Here is an 18,402-nt window from a genome sequence, read left to right as displayed (position 1 = left end):
TCCTGGCAAATTTTAGTATTTGTAAAAATTATCAAAGTGCTGACTATGAGGGTAACTAGAACCTTGTTGAAACCTTACATTTACTTTATGGTTTTGTATTACTTGTAATTGGATTATCACAAACTTGTCCCAAATATAATACTCAATTAAAAAAAATTTGCCAAGAAATTTTAACAGTTTATTTTTTTAAAAAATTACTTCTTTTCAAGCAGGCAGTCTTAATAAATAACTAAGTTCTCTTACCAATATAGATTGATCAGAACACCTTGGAGAGTACTGCAAATTTAAGAATATGAAATCTTGTTTGGTTAGGCAGTAACCTATGCTTAAAGTCAAGGGCTGATCTGATAAATTCTGGGTGACATTTTCAGTATTACTATCTTAATGACTTGCAGACAAGCTTGGGATCTTAGAATTTGCAGAGGAATATTATTTAAAAAATTTTTCTTCCCTATTAAGGCCAGGTTTGCTGAGAGGTCTCGATGAGTTCTGTGACCCCTGGCACTTGTCATTTCCAAATATACATGATTTTTCTACTCTTGTACCATCACTGAGATATGTGTGTGCATAAAAACAAAAACTATATATATCTACCCTGCATTTCCACATTTTGGATCCCCTCCAGACACCATTCCGAATATGACAGTCGGCTGCAGGGTAGTAAAAATGGTTCTTTCCTCAAAATAAAACCTTTAAAGATCCCTTAGTAGCTATTTGGGGACTGGAATTCAATTTCAATTCTCCACCCTTTGGCCAGCTGTAGATTCAAAATGCTTACATAAAACATCCAGAGTATGTACTTCATGGCAAATTTGATTTTTCTTTTGCAATAGAAATGTGTGCCATAGTTACCACAAACTTTATCTTTATTTAGAAAAAAAATGCATAGCAGTAATGCACCTCAACAAGAGAGAACAGATCTTTTTAAAATTTTATTTTTATAGGTGTCTTTGATATAAGCTTCTTACAACACAGAGCTCATGAAATCTACACCTGCAAATCATAATACTCTCTATTTTATATCTAAAAGCATTACTTCTCAAATTCTATTATTACAAGTAGTTCTTGCACATAAATGTTACATCACAATAGCAAAAAAAAGTAAACTTCTTTTGCAAACTACATAAATACTATAATATCTACCTTAAAGTTATTCTTATTTTAAATCAGAATATGTTCTAAATACCTTACACAGAAAACTTTGGTCAGTAGCCTATATATTATATATCATATCATTTTCCTTTTTTTTTTTTTTTTTACTGGTTTGCTTTTTCGTGTTGCCCATGTAAGTCTTTGAAGAAGAAAAATTCAAAATAGAACCCAGATCAAAATTCAGTTCATAAGTTGGACAAGTACTGAAGTAGGTTGATAACTTTGAGCAAAATATGAAATATGAAATTATTCCACACACTAAATCTAACAAGCCAACAGCGACGTGGAGGTAACTGAAAATCAGGACTCTAGTCATGCTTGTATTTGATCCTATATGGAAGGGATTCTGCCTACTTGTTGATATACCTTTTACTATGTTGTTCTTAAAAAATCTGCTTTTAAATGAACACTTCTTTCTTTCTCTCTCTCTCTCTCTCTTTTTTTTTTTTAGAGCATAATAGGTTAATTCTATAGCTACTGTCCTGGACTGAAAAGTCTAGGTGGCCAGTGACTTTCCTCTACCACCACTGTCGTTGAAGTCTTCAGACACAGAGTTCATGATAAGCAGATGTGCTTCTGTAGGCATGCCCATGCAGAGGACCACACTGAAGCCTTCCCCACTTGCCTTTTTGTTGCTATTTTTAAGTAAATGGTTTCCTCAGAACGTTCTTTTGGTTCAAAGTCACGTTTATCCTGGAGCTCTCACTGATTTGTTATTCTTAGATTCCTATTGAACATCTAGCTACTGGCCTGGTTTCTTTGAGGAGAGAAAAAAAAATACAAATTGCTGAAGCATTTCTGAAAATTTTAAATGCATGCAGAAAGAACTACGTAGGTTTTTCTAGCAGCTAAATAAGATGGCTCAAGTAACATCGTTTATTATTTATTTCAGCTTAAGCCCTTTAACAACATCTTTTAAAAACCCAGGGAGAATGGCTACAAGGTGGCGGCAAAGCCCACAATGCTCAGCCAGCCAGCTAGATGCTCTGAGCAGTTCACAGGACAAGCAGGAAGACACTGTGCTGTCTTCTCTCTTTCTGTGCATTTTCACCAAATGCATTGTGTCTTCTCGTCCCTGCCCATGCTTTTAAACTATGAAAAACAATATATATATATATATATATATATATATATATATATATATATATATATATATATATATATTTTTTTTTTATTTACCAGTGATTAATTCAGACCTCAAATAACACTGTGCATGGGCTTTGTTAGAGACAGGTAACCATTCTTAACAGCTCTTTCCCCAGGGGAGGCCTGGAATGAAGGAGAAGTGTCCACAGTTTAGGAGCTGTTTTTGTTGCAGACTGTGCTTTGGCTAATACTATCTTCCGTATACTGGCTGCCTGTGTCGCTCCTGCTGAGGACTGTGGAGGGGATGCGGGAGGGTCGCCTCTCTGGGTTGTTCTCCTGAGAAAAGCAGCAGATCATCTTCTTCATGGTGCTGTACATGTCCTCATCTTTGTAGGAGTAGATGATGGGGTTCATGACGGAGTTGAGCAGCGCCAGTAGCAGGAACCAGCGTTTCACATGCTGCACGCCACACTGCGTGCAGCTCAGGCCGTCCAGGAGCAGAACCACCAGACCTGGGGTCCAGCACACCACGAATGCCCCTGGAGGGAGAGAAGAGGAAGCAATATGGACTCAGACTTATTCAGGATCCTTTTCTCCTAACCTTCAGTTTATGGCATCAAGGGACCACGAGGATTTGTCAACTGCAAAACAAACTTTCAGCTTTCATTTGAGCATTTGAGACCTGGATTTGTGAGAGACAAATAGCTGGGAACCTCCTTGATTATCAATCATATAGGTTTCACTATCTCACCTGCTTACCCAGGTCTTGTTATGGTTCAGAGCTTACACCAACCTCCTGCTTAGGAAAACCTATACCCACATGATCTCCAGCAGTTCTCTGACCCACATTTGACAGATGGGGAAACTGAGACTCAATTCCAGGGAGACATGGGGGGAAGCCTCTCTAACACTAGGATCACACACCCAACCCTATCTGCTGCTATTCTCTAAATCAGACATTCTAAATGCTTTCTTGAAAATAGGACACACCGTATCCATGGTGTATCTCCTAAGGTTTTAACTAAGTCACCCGTTCAAAAATGCTATTCTTTACAAATTCATGCCAATGCTTGGTAAGCACTGTATTTTTTTTTTTTTTGGCATCTCCACAGGTTATCTGCTTAATCATCTGGCCAGAAATAAAATTTTCCTAGGAGGGTAGAAAAGTGCTTTTGAGACTCCACAATAGAACAGAAGATTCTTATTGTCTTCTTACCCTGTAGCCCAAGTCTCTAGCTATTGGAGCAATTTTACCTTACTAGCAAGTTTCCTGAAAATTTTCTTTTAAAATATAAGTCAAGGATGCAATATTCTGCACTTGGTTCTCATAACCAAGTAGCAGCTAGACTTTGTACAGCGCTCAGTGAGCTAGCACTGGTGTGAATGACTTCCCTTGATTAACTCAGGACTATAATATGAGGTCGGCATTATTATTATCTCTGGGAAATGGAGACACCAGGAAAATTATGTAACTTGCCTTTGTTTTAATAGCTCTTAAGGGACACTTAATTTTGAATGCAGGGAATCTTTTGCCAAGGGCTATGCTCTTGGCCTTCATGTGACCTGACCTCAGTAGTGTGATGTGGTTACTTTCTTCAGTGTCCTTGTCATTTCCAAATACACTTGCTTAATCATGTGAGGAGCTCTACTAGACAGCAAAGGAGGTGACGATCATGTACTCAGGGAGCTAAAATGCTGGACAAAGAATAAGCAGATAATTCTATAAAACCATAGCAACAAATAGTTACTCTTAGTGGATAGAATTAATCCTGGGCAGTTTCTTCTTGTTGCCTTTATTTTCCTTCTAAGAGACAGAATGAAATGCCATGAGCTCACTTTATGAGCCACCCAACATAGGCAAAATATTTCATTTTTCTGAGTCTTCATTCTCTCCTTTAAAAAAAATAAGATGATAAACTTAACTATGTGGGGTGGTTGTGGGGATCCGAGGTAATAGAAAATGGTGTTCACCAGTATGCTCGAGGCAGCAAAGGCCCTGAGACGTTAGGTGACATACTCCACAGCGTCACGTGTCAGAGCCGGGATTTGCACCCAGGATTTGCACCAGAGGCTGTACTCCTGTCCCTAATCTGGGATGCTCAGTGGTGGGCCAGAAACTGTCTTATTACTAAAGTGAGTGACGGGGGTACTTCTGGACCTAAAGTTCCTTTTGAGGTATGTCACGTCTGACCATGAAGCTGTATATATCATAACTAAGTTATGCTTTGACATGCTAAAGAAAGAATATCTGGCCAGAAAAAGGAAAGAAGGAGAAGAAATGGGGAGGGAAGCAGAGGAGAAAGGAAAGGATGGGAGGAGAGAGTCTGGATACAGGGTAAGAAGAGAATAAAAATCTGCTGATCTTGTCTTCATAGTGCTTCAGAAGATCAATGAAAGACAAGTTTTCTTTGACAGAATGGCTCCAACACACCAGGCTGCTAAACTAGGGAATAGATGCTTCAGAGACATGGCCGTGAGGTGAGAGTGACACTCCATGGCAGTCACCTGGGGAAACACTCTGGTACCCAGAGGCCAAGGTTTCAGCTCAAATACATCTCTGGAGGTAGGCACAGTTAACTTAACAGTTCATTCTTTAGAGCTTTCTTCCATATGTCAGTAGTTAGATATGAGCCTTCACCCCAAAATCTTTCAAAGACAAAATGTCAGGAATGGTTTTGGTTCTGGGGATCTGTAATCTTGGAGAATTCTTAGAGGATGTCAGAAATACACAAATGAGCAATTGTCCTAATTCTTTAAAGTGGAGGGGAGTGTGTGTGTGAGAGAGAGGGAGTAATCTTGGACGATACAGATCATTTAGTCTCCTACTAACGCTCAGTAAATTCTAGAAAAAAAAAGCTAAAAATAAACTTTTTGACTGGGGATATAGCTTAGTGTAGCACTTATCTCGCATGCAGAATGCTGGGGTTCAACCCCAGTACAGCAAAAATAAATAAATATATAAATAAACCAACAAATTCTCTTTAAAAGTGAAAGAAAAATAAAATTAAAAAGTAATGTTTTTTGAGCCAGGAGCCATTGTGCACACCTGTAATCCCAGTGGCTTGAAAGGCTGAGACAGGAGGATCACAAGTTCAAAGTCAGCCTCAGAAAAAGTGAGGTGCTAAGCAACTCAGTGAGACCCTGTCTCTAAATTTAAAAAAAAATACAAAACAGGGCTGGGGATGTGGCTCAGTGGTTGAGTGCCCCTGAATTCAATCCCCAGTACCAAAAAAAAAAAAAAAAATGACCACAGAGGTGAGAAACAGCATGAGGCATATGGGGAATTCCAAATAGTTCAGGATGGTTTTAACCCAGGTATGTGATTGAGGAAGTAAGATGAAGTCTGAGAGGTCAACATAGGCCAAATTCAGAATGCTGTGAGCAAGATGCAAAAATTAAGATTTATTGTATAGATCAGATACTAAGAGCCGTTTTCAAAAAGGAGTTGATCCAGGGAACGAAGCCTAAATGCCTTCAGGCATCCACTGTACGTAAAGAATTAACTTCTTTCCCAAGCTTCTAGGTGGTATGATTTATATACTATCCTTGATAGGATTAGGACAATATTTGTGTTCCATGATTCATAAGCAAACCCAAATGAAAAAGGTTAGATCAAAGGTCTTTCAGACTCAGTAGCAAGTTGGTGCATTGTGAAATCCATTTAGTGGATTGCAACCAGCAATTTTTTAAGAAACAATATAGAACAGAAAACATCAGGGTGCTGTAAGTTTACTTCAAGAAATTTGTTTCCATCACACACACAAATGTGTGTGTTAGTCTGTGATTCAGAATGTACACTATTTCTTACTATGAGTCTTTTTTTCTTTTTAAAGAAAAGTTTTAAATCTACTTCTATAGATCACAAACTTTTTGTCTGTTTGTTTGTTTTAAGTAGAGGAATACTTTTTCCAAAGGAGCTCTCTCATTACACCCAAAAGCCAGGTTTCTCTGACTAAAGAAAGAGCTGGGGAAGGAGATATGGCTAATGCTCTGCAGGGCAAAATTCCCTCTCATCTTCTAACTCCAAATGCTGCCCCGATACACACATGTATATTGAGGTACCTCTAAGGAACCTTGGCAACTCATTGATCATAGTCTAAAAACTACTGCTATAGAATGATAGTTCTTTGAAGATTTCTAATCAGAGGTGGGATAAATCTTTTATTTTAAAGTGAAGTTTTACTCACATGCTCAGGGTGGACAGGAGGCATGTGAAACTAGATGTCTGTTCCCACCTGTGTTAGAATCACCTAGATGCTAGATGTCCGCTTATCATGCAGATTCCTGACCCCCCCCCCCCAAGTCTAATCAAATGAGAAACTGATGGAGGTGTGATCTGGGCATTTCCAGTTTTAACCAGCTCCCTGGGAAATGCTATAGCATGGTAAAATTTGAGAACCCCTGGTCCAGGCAGGGAAACACATCTAAAGAAGGGCTAAAACCCCAGGGGATCCAATGAGGATCTGAAGAGGTAGTGGCTGAGATGGACAGAAGTGGATGGGTTTGAGGGGGGAGTAAGCAGGAAGGCACTAAAGACTTGATGAGTACTTGGATCTAGGAAGTGAGGGGGAGGAAAGAATCTAAGGTGACTGGATGGCATCTGGCTGTGAAAAACAAGTGGAGGAGACAGAGGAGGACTAGATTCAGAAGGTGACAGTGGTTCTGCTTTAGGCATCAGGCACTTAAGGGTATCTGTGGCTCCTTCATGGGCAGGAAGCAGCCAGAATCCTGGGTCAGAACTCAGCGCTCTAAACACAAATGTTGACTTGGGAGTCACCAGCAATAGATGGCAACTAAGTCCATATGTCCTTCCATTAATAAATATTTACTAAGCAATCATCTTCCATGTGCCAGCTACTAAAAGTGAATGTCTTCATAATGAAGCAGTCTCACTTCCTTCCATTGCCAAGTGACAGGTCAGTTATATTGATCAGATACAGTTACTTTTAATATTAATGGTGGTTTATGTTCTTTCAGTACCTGTGTAAGAGACTCACTAATAGTCCAATTAGACTACAAATGAGCTTTCTGCCAATAATCAAATAAACTAGTTGGAATGCTATTTTCAAAAATCAATAACATGAGTTCAATGTTAATTTTTAAAGTATAGTGAATCATATACTCGAATATTCAATTTCAGTACTGAGATGACATTCTAATGACTTCAATTTAAGTAATCAGCAACATCAAATTAAGAACTATTTCACTCTTTGGAAGGTACAATTATGAATGAAAATATTGGTGACAAATGAAATAAAAGATCTTTCTAAGTTTCTAAATCAAAATGAAGTTTAAATAATCTATATGTCCCCCACCCCAATTTGGAAGTTTACAAAACATCTCAAATAATGCCCTGGCTAACACCTCCCCTCCACAGTGTAGGAAATAGTAAGAGAGAAGAGCACTCTAGCTGGGAGAAGTGGCCTCATTGGAATACATTTAAGACAGTTCAGCATTCCTGGGGTTTTGGTGACAGATAGGATGTACACAAGAGTGGGATTATAAATTGCATGTAACCTGATCTTCAGGACTCATACTTTTCTATTCCATGTAGTTAGACTTGTAGCCATATTTTCATTTGTTTAAAAATTCACACATGTAATTAACAACAAAAAAATCTTGACATGTGAGTGGCACACAAAATATCCATAATGATAAAAACAATCACACAAAATAGTCTCACTTTGGCACATGGACTACTAATTTCATCAAACAGGAAGATACATTTTAAATCTGTTCACTCTGTTATTCTTTGTTTTTGGTCCAGGAAAAAACAGCAATGCACAAGCAATAATACTAACTTACTAAGCCACAGGGCTGTCTGATTTACTAAAATAGAAAATTACAGCTCTACATAAAAATCAGGTTGTGAACCTCATCCTAGGGAAGTGCTGTTCTTATTTGAAAAGAAACTTTAAAAGTAAAAATTTAAAGTAAATAGCTGTTTGGGGTTGGAAGCATCATAATGTGGAAGTCATATTAACAGAATATTCAAGGGAAAATGCTCTTTGACATTAAAAAATTTGTTCAATTTAAAAATAGTACATCTAGAGCTGGGGTTGTGGCTCAGTGGTAGAGCACTCGCCTAGCATGTGTGAGGCACTGGGTTCGATCCTCAGCACTACATAAAAATAAATAAAGATATTGTGTTCATTACAACAAAAAAAATTTAAAAAAATTTAAAAAATGAAAATAACACATCTAGATGTGATGTGCATTCAATTCACATTCAATCACAACATTTTAGAAGTTCAATAATTGAAAGAATAAATTTTCATAATATGAAAATGTATACTTTTAGTAAATCTGACTTATTTCATTGCAGAATACAAGAAAGCACTAAAGTACTGAGATAGATGATGAGCAGTTAAACTTTCCACAAATAATTCATTTGACACCATTGTTATGACTGTTGGGTCGGTCTTTTGATTCCAACAACCAGTTTTAGACACTTGTTTTAAATTTGTGGCCAGCTTTGGAAAATTGAAAATCTTGATGCCAAGAGGTTATGAGGTAAAGGTTAAAGCAGAGGCATGACAGCCTAAACCACAGCTAAGATCTAATTCTAGTGTTTAATTCTAGACAACAGCTGGAAACCATAAACTGTATAAATAAGAAAACACCATCTCCACCTCCAGATTCTACTTTAAGCATCGTATGGATTGACCAACAATACTCAGCATCTCACTAACTATTCTATCAAGGGCTCTCTAGCTTCCAAGAAAAGGTGTGAGGTCAGCTGCATGCATTGGCAGAGCAGCAGCTGTTTGCCTTAAAGAATGACAGATCCCTACCCACCTGCCCAAGGAGTTCAAGTGCCTCCATGTGCAGTCATTCCTTTGGATTAGGAACATCTCTGTTGCACTTCACTTGGAAATGCTAACACTGAATGAAGGCATGTGTTATTTTATCACATGAACTGCCATTAGCACAGAACAGGACCTTGGGGAATGTAAAAGGAATACCCTTGATGGGGTTGAAAATTTTGAAAGGATTATAGCATGGGGTACTGCACAGGAAAGTTCACCCAGATTCTGGACATGCAGATGGTACAAAATGCCATTCCGAATGGCAAGTAGCATGAATACAAGTAACAATAAATATTGGCGAGGATGTGCAGAAAAGGGTACACTCATGGATTGTCAGTAGGACTGCAAACTAGTGCAACCACTCTGGAAAGCAGCATGAAGATTCCTCAAAAAACTAGGAATGAAACTACCATTTGATCCAGCTATCCCACTCCTTAGTTTATATCCAAAGGCTTTAAAATAAGCATACTGCATTGACACAGCCACATCAATGTTTATAGCAGCACAATTAACAATAGCTAAGCTATGGAACCAACCTAGGTGCCCTTCAATAGATGAATGGATTAAGAAAATGTGATACACACACACACACGCACACACACACAATGGAGTATTACTCAGCCTTAAAGAATGACTTTATGACATCTGCCAGTAAATGGATGGATCTGGAGAATATCATGCTAAGTGAAATAAACCAATCCCCCAAAACAAAGGTCAGATTCTTTCTCTGATATGTGGAAGCTAATCCAGAATTGGGTGGTGGGGCAAAGAATAGAAGTTCTGTAGACTAGATAAAGAGGAATGAAGGGAAGGGAGAGGGATAGGAAAAGGAAAGATAGTTGGAATAAATCTGACATAACTGGTGAATCTTACCATGATTTACTTCCACAAGAAATTAATCTAAAAAAAAAACTATAGTAGATGGCAGAAAAATCAAAAGAGGGAAAGAAGCAGGGGGTGGGGAGAGAGAAGAAGAAGGAGAGGTACTAGGAACTGAATTAGAACAAGATATATTCCATACTTGTATAAGTATGTCAAAATACATTCTGCTGTCATGTATAACTAAAACGAACTAATAAACTAATGAAATAAAATAAAATTTAAAAAACACCATTCTGAGCTCAGAGAGAGGGAACAGGAAGTAGTAGGAAATGGAGGAGTGGGTTGAAACCATGATGAGGTTAGAGATGAACTTGGAAGGAACTACCGCATGGCACAGCTTAGGAAAAATAAAGTCCTGAGAGAGCTACCATTTCCTGTCCTACTCCATGGCCACTGTCACTAACTCCTCATGACTCTCTTATAGCACAGGGCCCAAACAACCTCTAGCAATCAAATAGACTTTGTCCTTGAGATGAAATCCCCTTAACATTTCTGTTAGAGTAAAAAGCACAGGCTTGAAATCAAGTGGATCCTGAGTTGAAATCCTGGTTTAGGAAGCAGGGCAAATCAGTTCACTTGCCTGTGCCTTCGTTTTTTTAATTGTGAGATGAGCATGATGACGTGACCTGACAGGATTTTTTGTGAGAATTTAATGAGATACTAGGTGAAGAGAACCCAACCCAGAAAACATTAGTTCTGACTGCCCAGATACTGTTGGTTACTTCCTGTGCTGTGCTTCTTGCATGATTTACAAGCAGATCTGGTAAAGTGCTTTAGCTGCTGTTGTGTGCTCACTGTGTGCATGAACACACTCATATGCTGTCTTAGACCATTTTCTGCTCTTATAATGATTGCCACAGACTTGGGAAATTACCAACAACAGAAGTTTATTTGGCTCACGATTCTGGAGGTTGGGGAGTCCAGGAGCATGGTACTGTCTGTCATCTGTGTTACCTGATAACATGGCATAAAGGCAAGCAAGCAAGCATGAGACAGAGAGCAAGAAGGCAGGGCTGGACTTACACCAAATCCACTCTTGAAATAACTAACCCACTCCTGGAATAATGACATCAGTAAGAGCAACTTAGAGACAGAAGAAAAGTTCATTTGGGGCTCATGGATTCAGGGTTCTCAGTCCATGGTTGGCTGCTGAGAGCCATAGCCAAGTAGGCATTTTTGGTTGAAAGGTGAGGACAGCAAGCCATTGAGATGATAATGATTATGTTAAGATGTGCATTCAATTGGAGATTAGACCCCTGCTGTCCGCCTTGGCCTGCTACTTTGGAGCTCTGGGGGACTCCGGGAGAGTTCCCATTGGTTGGGGAAGTGCAGTGCGGTAGGAGGGAATTCTGGAGGAGGGATTTCCTGTGTGTGTCCTGGGAGAAGGCCGCGCGCGTGGCATTCGCGGGAGTTTTGGAAATAAAGTTTGTTCCTGCTTGAGTGGCTCGTGATTTTGTGCCCAGCCAGACTGCGGCAGTTGGCCAATGCTGTTGCTCAATGCCCAAGGTAGAAAATCATAGAGGAAGGGTAGCAGAGGAAAGATGCTCCCCAGCCCCCATGGCAGCCAGGAAGCAAAGAGAACAAAAGGAAAGGGCCACAGGGCAGATGAACCCTTCTAGGACACCCCCACCCCACCCCCAGTGACCCACCTCCTCCAGCCATGCTTATAGTTACCAACCAGTAATCTAGTCAAATTACTAATCCATCAAATGGATTAATCCACTGATTGGGTCACAGTTCCCATAATCTAATCATTTCATTTCTGGACATTCCTGCATTATCACAGGACTTTTCGGGGACACCTCATATCCAAACCATAACCTGATGGCAGAGCCCTCCTAACATAATCACCCCTTAAAGGTCCTACCTCTTAATCCTGGTACAGTGGTGATTCAAGTTCAGCATAAGTTTTGCAGGGGACGTTCAACCCATAGCACATGCACACACAAAAAAATTATTACATTCTTCTGTTTCTGTATTCATTTGGCTGCCCTACTAGACTGAGAACCTTGGGAAAGATTCCTTTTGTATTTTATTCGACTTGGGACACCCAGTGGTTAGCCAAGTGCCATACACCCACTAGGTGCTTAATGAATTCTTGTTGAATAAAGGAGTAAAGGATCTTGATTCAAGTCCAGACTTAAAACTACAGTATGATTTTTTAAATCTTCCAGTTTCTTCATCTGTATATTAATGGGATTGGAAAAGAATGACCTGTAAGGCTTCTTCTGACTCCTATAATCAATGATTTCCTTTAATCATAGTGGATACATAGTCCAAGCAACTGAATAAACAGGCAAAAATGGATTCTCTGCATGGTACCAGGCAAAATAATTTTGTGTTAAATTTAAGACGCATATCATGTGATTCCAGAAGAAACTGTTGTCTTGATGGAGCACCAGATATTTGACATTTATTTAATATACAGTGAACATTTGTTCAGTGTCAGACACTGCTAATCACTGGTAACATCAAGACAAAGAGGTAGAGGATATGGGATTATTGTGATGGGTGTGTACAAGGTGCTGTCAGAACAGGGCCTAATGGTCTCCACCAGAGTTATAATGAATGTCCTCTGTAGGGGTCACCACCACTTGAGTTTTCAAATGGGTAGAAATGTTCAGACTACCTCTGGCCATGAGTTATAAATAAAGGAGACATAAAGGGGGACCACTGAACTGTGGCTCCTTCCCTAGGACTGGACTTCTCTCTGCTCTACTATGTAGTCTCAAGTCAATTTCATTATGTTTATTTGCTCCCCCTGATTTCAAGTACATCTTTAAACAAAATATTTCCAGGCTTGATAATGACTCTAAGAAATTTTTAACTCAAACAAAGAAAAGTCAAAGAGGCAGGGCCTGGCCTGTGTTGGCCATCAGAGACGTGGGCGAGCCCTCAGGATCCCAATTCCCGCTTACAGTGAGTACTCGTAAATATCTGACAATGGGTAAAGGAACAAATGAATAAACAGAAAAAGTTACAAAGCAACCAGGCTAAGTACTAACAGAACCCCACAGGCTATTTAAATAATGCAAAATCCTGCAAATACACACCATATGGACATCACATCACTTAAGGGTAAGGCTTCACAAGGTGTGCACTGTAATATTCCAGAAAATGTCATTCACAGAAAATACAATGATGCTGCTGCCCCTGAAGTCATCCAATGCAATGATTCTGTGCTAATGGTAACATTACTACTCAATAGCTCCATAGGTATTTCATATAAAAATATTAATTATTTTTACATATATAATACATAATAACTCAGTAGTGCTCAGTAGCTGTATCTCAAAAAGAAAAAGGTGCAATTTTTACAGATAGTCTGGAGAATATCTACTAACTCACTTTATAAATTCCACATTTGTCATTTCTGATGAAATGTTGACCAGAAAATTCAACAAGAATGTTGGTTAAGATTTTAGGTCAGAAACACTCAGAGAGTACTGCAGGTCTTCAAACTCCTTTTTCTTTTCTGGTTGTTTTCTCAGGTCCCAAGTACTTTTTTCTTTTTTTTTTCTCTTTAAGATTTTAAAAAATCCTTAGAAATATAGGTACTTATAATGTATCTAAGTGCCTGAGAAAGCTAAGATTAAAAATGTGTTGCATATGAAGGCTCAACTAACATATATGTATGATTTATCCAAAGAGTGGTACAACATGTGGCTGTTGAAAGCAATAATACTCATGTGAAATATGTTCATAATTTATTGGTTTTTTAAAAACAAAAAACAGACTACAAAACACTATGCACAGTAAGACAGCATCCTGCCTAAATAAATTATTAACTTATTAAATAGACTGATTAATCAATAAAGCACATATCATGTATATTTGTGTACTTAGAAAAGATCCCAAAACAGATATCCAAAAACCCTAGCAGATACAATCTCTAAGCAGCATGATCCAAATGATTTTTATCTTCTTCTTTACACTTTTCATTGTCTTAATTTTTTTGTCATGAGCATATCTATCTTTGAAGTAATACACCTTCACTAAAACCATTATGGGAATAAGTACATTTTCACTCACTACCGCGAGAAACACCATAAGATTGATTCCACATTGAGAATCTAGAAGGTCATGAGTACCTTTCCCAGTGAACCTTTTAATGGCAAGATCACTCCATTTTGTCTACAGCTAATTCACTAAATAGGAAAATGCAAAACAAGAGTATGAAGGAATCATTGCATGGTAAAACCATGCCATAAGCCTTAAAGTAGAACCAATTATGAAATCAATTATATAATTGAGATTTGTCATTATTTAATTAGAAAAATTATTAATTGGAAAAATGTATTATTAAATGGAAATTTTTTATGAGTTGTACATTAAGTTACCAAAAGCACAAAAGTTGAAGAAGAAAAAACATCCTCTACTATATACTGAGCCAAAAGGTCCTGAAGGTTCACGTCTCCTCTCCCCTTAAGAGCACAACTACAGCTGGTCACTCTCTGAAAACAGGGTTGAGGCAGATGGAAGCCACAGACTGCCTATTATGGGTGTGAGGGATGCTAGCCTCCTTCATTTATCTACTCTCAGAGGATGATCGTTCATGCAAGTCCACCTCTCAGATAATTGAAGATTAAAATTTTTCTTTGAGAAGTGGAGGCTACTGACCACAAGTCTGCTTTTCTTGATAATCGTGGCACTACTGTGAGCATCTATTACCCCTGGAGCGAGTGATATCACTCCACAGCTTCCCTTCCCTTGTTCCTTGGCTCTCAGTTATCCACACCCAGCAGTCCAGGTGCCTCTAACAAGCCCTGCTGCCCACTTCTAAGGTACAGTGGGCTTATAATGCAAACACATTTGCTAAGAACTGCAATTAAAAAGTCCATAAGGCCCTGAAGAGTGACATCATATATAAAGCATATTGAAAGACATCAAGACAACTATTTGTGTTGGGAGACCATTTTCCATGATGAGTGCTGGTGCCAGAAGATTGTCAGGGGCATCAGGAAAACACAATCCATCTCTTTATGGGTTAATTTTAAGACTCTCTTTCATAAAAGATAGAAAAGCAATGTACCACAATTATGTCTACTTAAAATCAAGTCAAAACAAAACAAAATAGCTTACCCCCATTGCAAGAGGAAAAAAAAAAAAGGTTATTAAGCAAGTAGTTGGTAGCTCAGCTCCAGAGGTCCATCTGAGCTCTGAACACTGGCACAAGAACACAGGAAAACATATTCACCTTTTTTTTTTTTTTAGCCCCCTATTCTAAGCCCACATGTTTGAATGTAGGCTAAGCCAGCTCTGAACACACACAGATGTAGACAGCCTGTTGTGAGTACACACACTACTAATTCTTAAATAACCAGCTTCTCCAATAACTTTCATTTTGCTTTTTAATGCTTTTTGTTGCCAAGAGGTGTGTGTGTGTGGGGGGGGGGGGAGAATCCAAATAACAAGGACCTATACTTTTAACTCAGCAGGGGTATGATTCAAAGGACCATTCAAATTCTATTGAATACCTCCCACTTGTTACTTCCGATCATATCTGACATTTCCCGAAGCTAGTTGTAAAAGTATTTACCCTAATTTGCTTCAAAGGAATGTAATGTAACTTCATCTTTGTTTTCTAAGGACTTATTTTTCTAAGTTAACTTTGTAATATACAAAGCAATGCTAATAAGAGCACAGTACTCAATCCCAAGAATATGGCCACAATCACTGATTAACTTCTTAGCAGGCAGCATGTAATGCCAGAGGTATGCCTATGGACTGCTTTCCCAATCTCTTGCCTCAGCTCCTTAGCTGTCCTACTGCCTTCTCCACCACCTATTCTTCTCAGATGTTCTTATTTATTCACTTTTCTTCATCTTCTGTTTTTCCTCGGGAATTCTCATTGTATCATATTTGTGATAGCAACCCCACCTAACTAGGTAACTCCGTCAAACGAAACTCACTTGCTTCCATTGTTCAGAACCTGGGTACAACATTGCTATCTAAGGATTTCATGCATTACCTAACAGATATTTAATGAGCCTCTACAAGAGGCCAACATTAGTGCTAATTGTTCAGGACACATGAAAACAAGACAGACACCAGCTCTCTCCCAGTCAGTTTCTGACTTCATTGGCAACTTTTCAAAGTTCAGATATAAATTTGCCTCTTTGGAGAGGTTTATTTTGTGTCAAATAAAGTAGTATCCAGTCCAATCAATCCCCCAAACATTATTCTGTTTGGTTTCTTTGTATTACTCTAGGCAGTTATTTTGTTTATGGGTTGGTTGGTTGAGTGATTTATTGTCAGCACCCCAGTTGCAAAGTAAACTTAAAAGTGGGGACTTTGCCCATTTATTTCACCCTACAGGCACTTCCCATGTGTTCAGTCCCACTGAGTCCTCTGAAAATTCTGATTTCATGAATCTGGAGTGAGGCCCAAGAGTAAGAATGTTTAACGAGTGCCCCAAGAAAGCCTCATGCTCAAGGGAATGTGGGAAGTACTGATTGTTTTACAAACCTAGATCTTGAACTCTCATCTACAATCCAAAAATCTTATGATCATATCTGCTTCCATCCCACTAAGGGAATGGTTTCTCAGGGGTCCTTTTGCTGTGAAGAAAAAATGTCTTCAATGCTGAGATATTCTGGAGGCTCCTGTGAAATGTAATTTGGTAATAATGAATGTCCTGAGCCTATAGGAATTTGTGAAAAGTCATTGTCAGTTAGGCTCATGCTCAAGAAAAAGAACATGATCATGCTGATAACTGACTGTGATTAGCAAACTATGCAACCAGAAAAAGGAAAAATACACATTATCTGGAAATATTTTCATGATTTGTACTGAGAAAACTTCCAAAGTTTGACGTAGGAATATAGGAGAAGAGTGGATGAGTGGATTAAGCATACAGTAAGGAATAAAGCAGAAGATGGAAAGTGAGGAAGAGGACAATAAAGAGGTTGCAGAAAGATAAAAGGGAATGGAAAGGAAGGACAGATATGACAAGCAGATGCCATTGAGGAGTTCCAGGAGAACCTGGAAATGAGAGAAAAAAGGTTGACCTGTGAATTAAACCTGAAACCAAAGTCACCAGACAGAGATGTTATAGACCTCAGAATTGCAAAACCTCCACTGCTATCAGACCAAAGGCTACAGCAACTCATGGGGGCTAGCCATGTCTACAGAGACCCTGTTCTCTCTGGGAGAAAAGTCCTTGGTCTAGGTCAGTCTGTTCTTGTGGCTGGGTGGATATTTTTGTTGTTCTGATTCTGTTCAAAAGGCAACTTCTGATTCTAATTGGACTTGCTAGGTATTGAGTATCCGAACCCCTTGGTAATTATATTTCCTTTGGATGAAAAAAGGTATTCTCATTAAACACGTACATGCACACATGGGGGTGGGGGTAGGGAGTAGGCCAAAGGGAGGAAGGAAAGGGGCAAATGAGTTCTGATTCCCATTCTTCCTTCACATTCTTCCCTCTGCCTGGTGATCTCATTCTTTAAAGGCCAGCTCATCAGCCACGTCTTCTGTGATGTCTTCCCCAGTCAGTCTCGCCCAGATGAGTCAAACGTTCCCCATTTTCCAAAGCATCTGTGGGCTATTGCCCATGTAGCCAGCTAGATGGAAAGCACCTCAAGGGCAGAAATTCACCTTGTAATCCCACACCCGATCTGGCCAGATGTTTAGTAGGTGGCTCAGTTTTCAGGGAATCAGGATGTGGAAGCTGAAATGTCAGAGAGGATACCCAAAGGTACCACAGTGGAAACGAAAATGTTTTTCCTGCCATTTTTCCACCAAAAATGACTCATTCCACTGTACCATCCTCAGACAAAACAGTTCCCAAGCAATCAACTGATCACTTTTTTTTGCTGTCAGGGCTGCAGTGCTTCAGGAGTCCCACCTGATGAATTCCCCCAATAGCCAGGTCTGTTCCCACCCTTGGCAAGTTGGTTGGTCAGAATTCAAAGCACACTTCTATTATGAGGACACTGATATATGTGGCTCATAAGTCTCTCATGAAAGCCTATTTCACCCATCTATAGTTAATCACTTTATAAGCAATTGCAGATTTTGAGAGATTTCATTTGCCGTGGTTGTATTCATTGATTTATGCTTGACAAGTTATATTCTTTTTACCTTCACTAATATTTAGGAAAAACTTCCCATAATATTCTCCAAACTGTGAACCTTACTTTGTGTAAGGCCCCATCAGGTGCGCTCGCTCGCTCGCTCGCTCGCTCTCTCTCTCTCTCTCTTTTTGTTATTTCTTCAATACCCTTCAGTCCTTTCCCATCATTCCAGATACATTTGATGCCTCTGTATTTGAAAACAAGATAAACTAAACCTCAAAACACAATGGATAGCTGGGCTATAATCCCAGTGGCTTGGGAGGCTGAGGCAGGAGAATTGCAAGTTCAAAGCCAGCCTTAGCAATTTAGCAAGGCCCTAAGCATCAGTGGGTCCCTGTCTCTAAATAAAATACAAAATAGGGCTGGGGATGTGGATCAGAGATCAAGTGCCCTTG

General features: G+C 39.1%; 1 protein-coding gene across 2 annotated transcripts in view; it reads right to left on the bottom strand.

The window, feature by feature from the left end:
- Window positions 1-919: 919 nt before the first annotated feature.
- The window catches only part of Lpar3 (lysophosphatidic acid receptor 3), a 98,930-nt gene continuing 81,447 nt past the window's right edge, over window positions 920-18,402 (bottom strand). For both annotated transcript variants that reach the window (XM_048815002.1, XM_015504712.2), the window contains exon 3: window positions 920-2,777. In XM_048815002.1, the coding sequence (XP_048670959.1) occupies window positions 2,449-2,777 (329 nt within the window). In that variant the 3' untranslated portion in view covers window positions 920-2,448. The remainder of the gene's footprint in view (window positions 2,778-18,402) is intronic.

The sequence above is a fragment of the Marmota marmota genome, unplaced genomic scaffold (genome assembly GCF_001458135.2).
Source record: "Marmota marmota marmota unplaced genomic scaffold, marMar, whole genome shotgun sequence".
NCBI classification, from domain to species: domain Eukaryota; kingdom Metazoa; phylum Chordata; class Mammalia; order Rodentia; family Sciuridae; genus Marmota; species Marmota marmota.
Note: the sequence above shows the minus strand (reverse complement) of the source record. Positions and strands in the feature narration are given on the sequence as shown.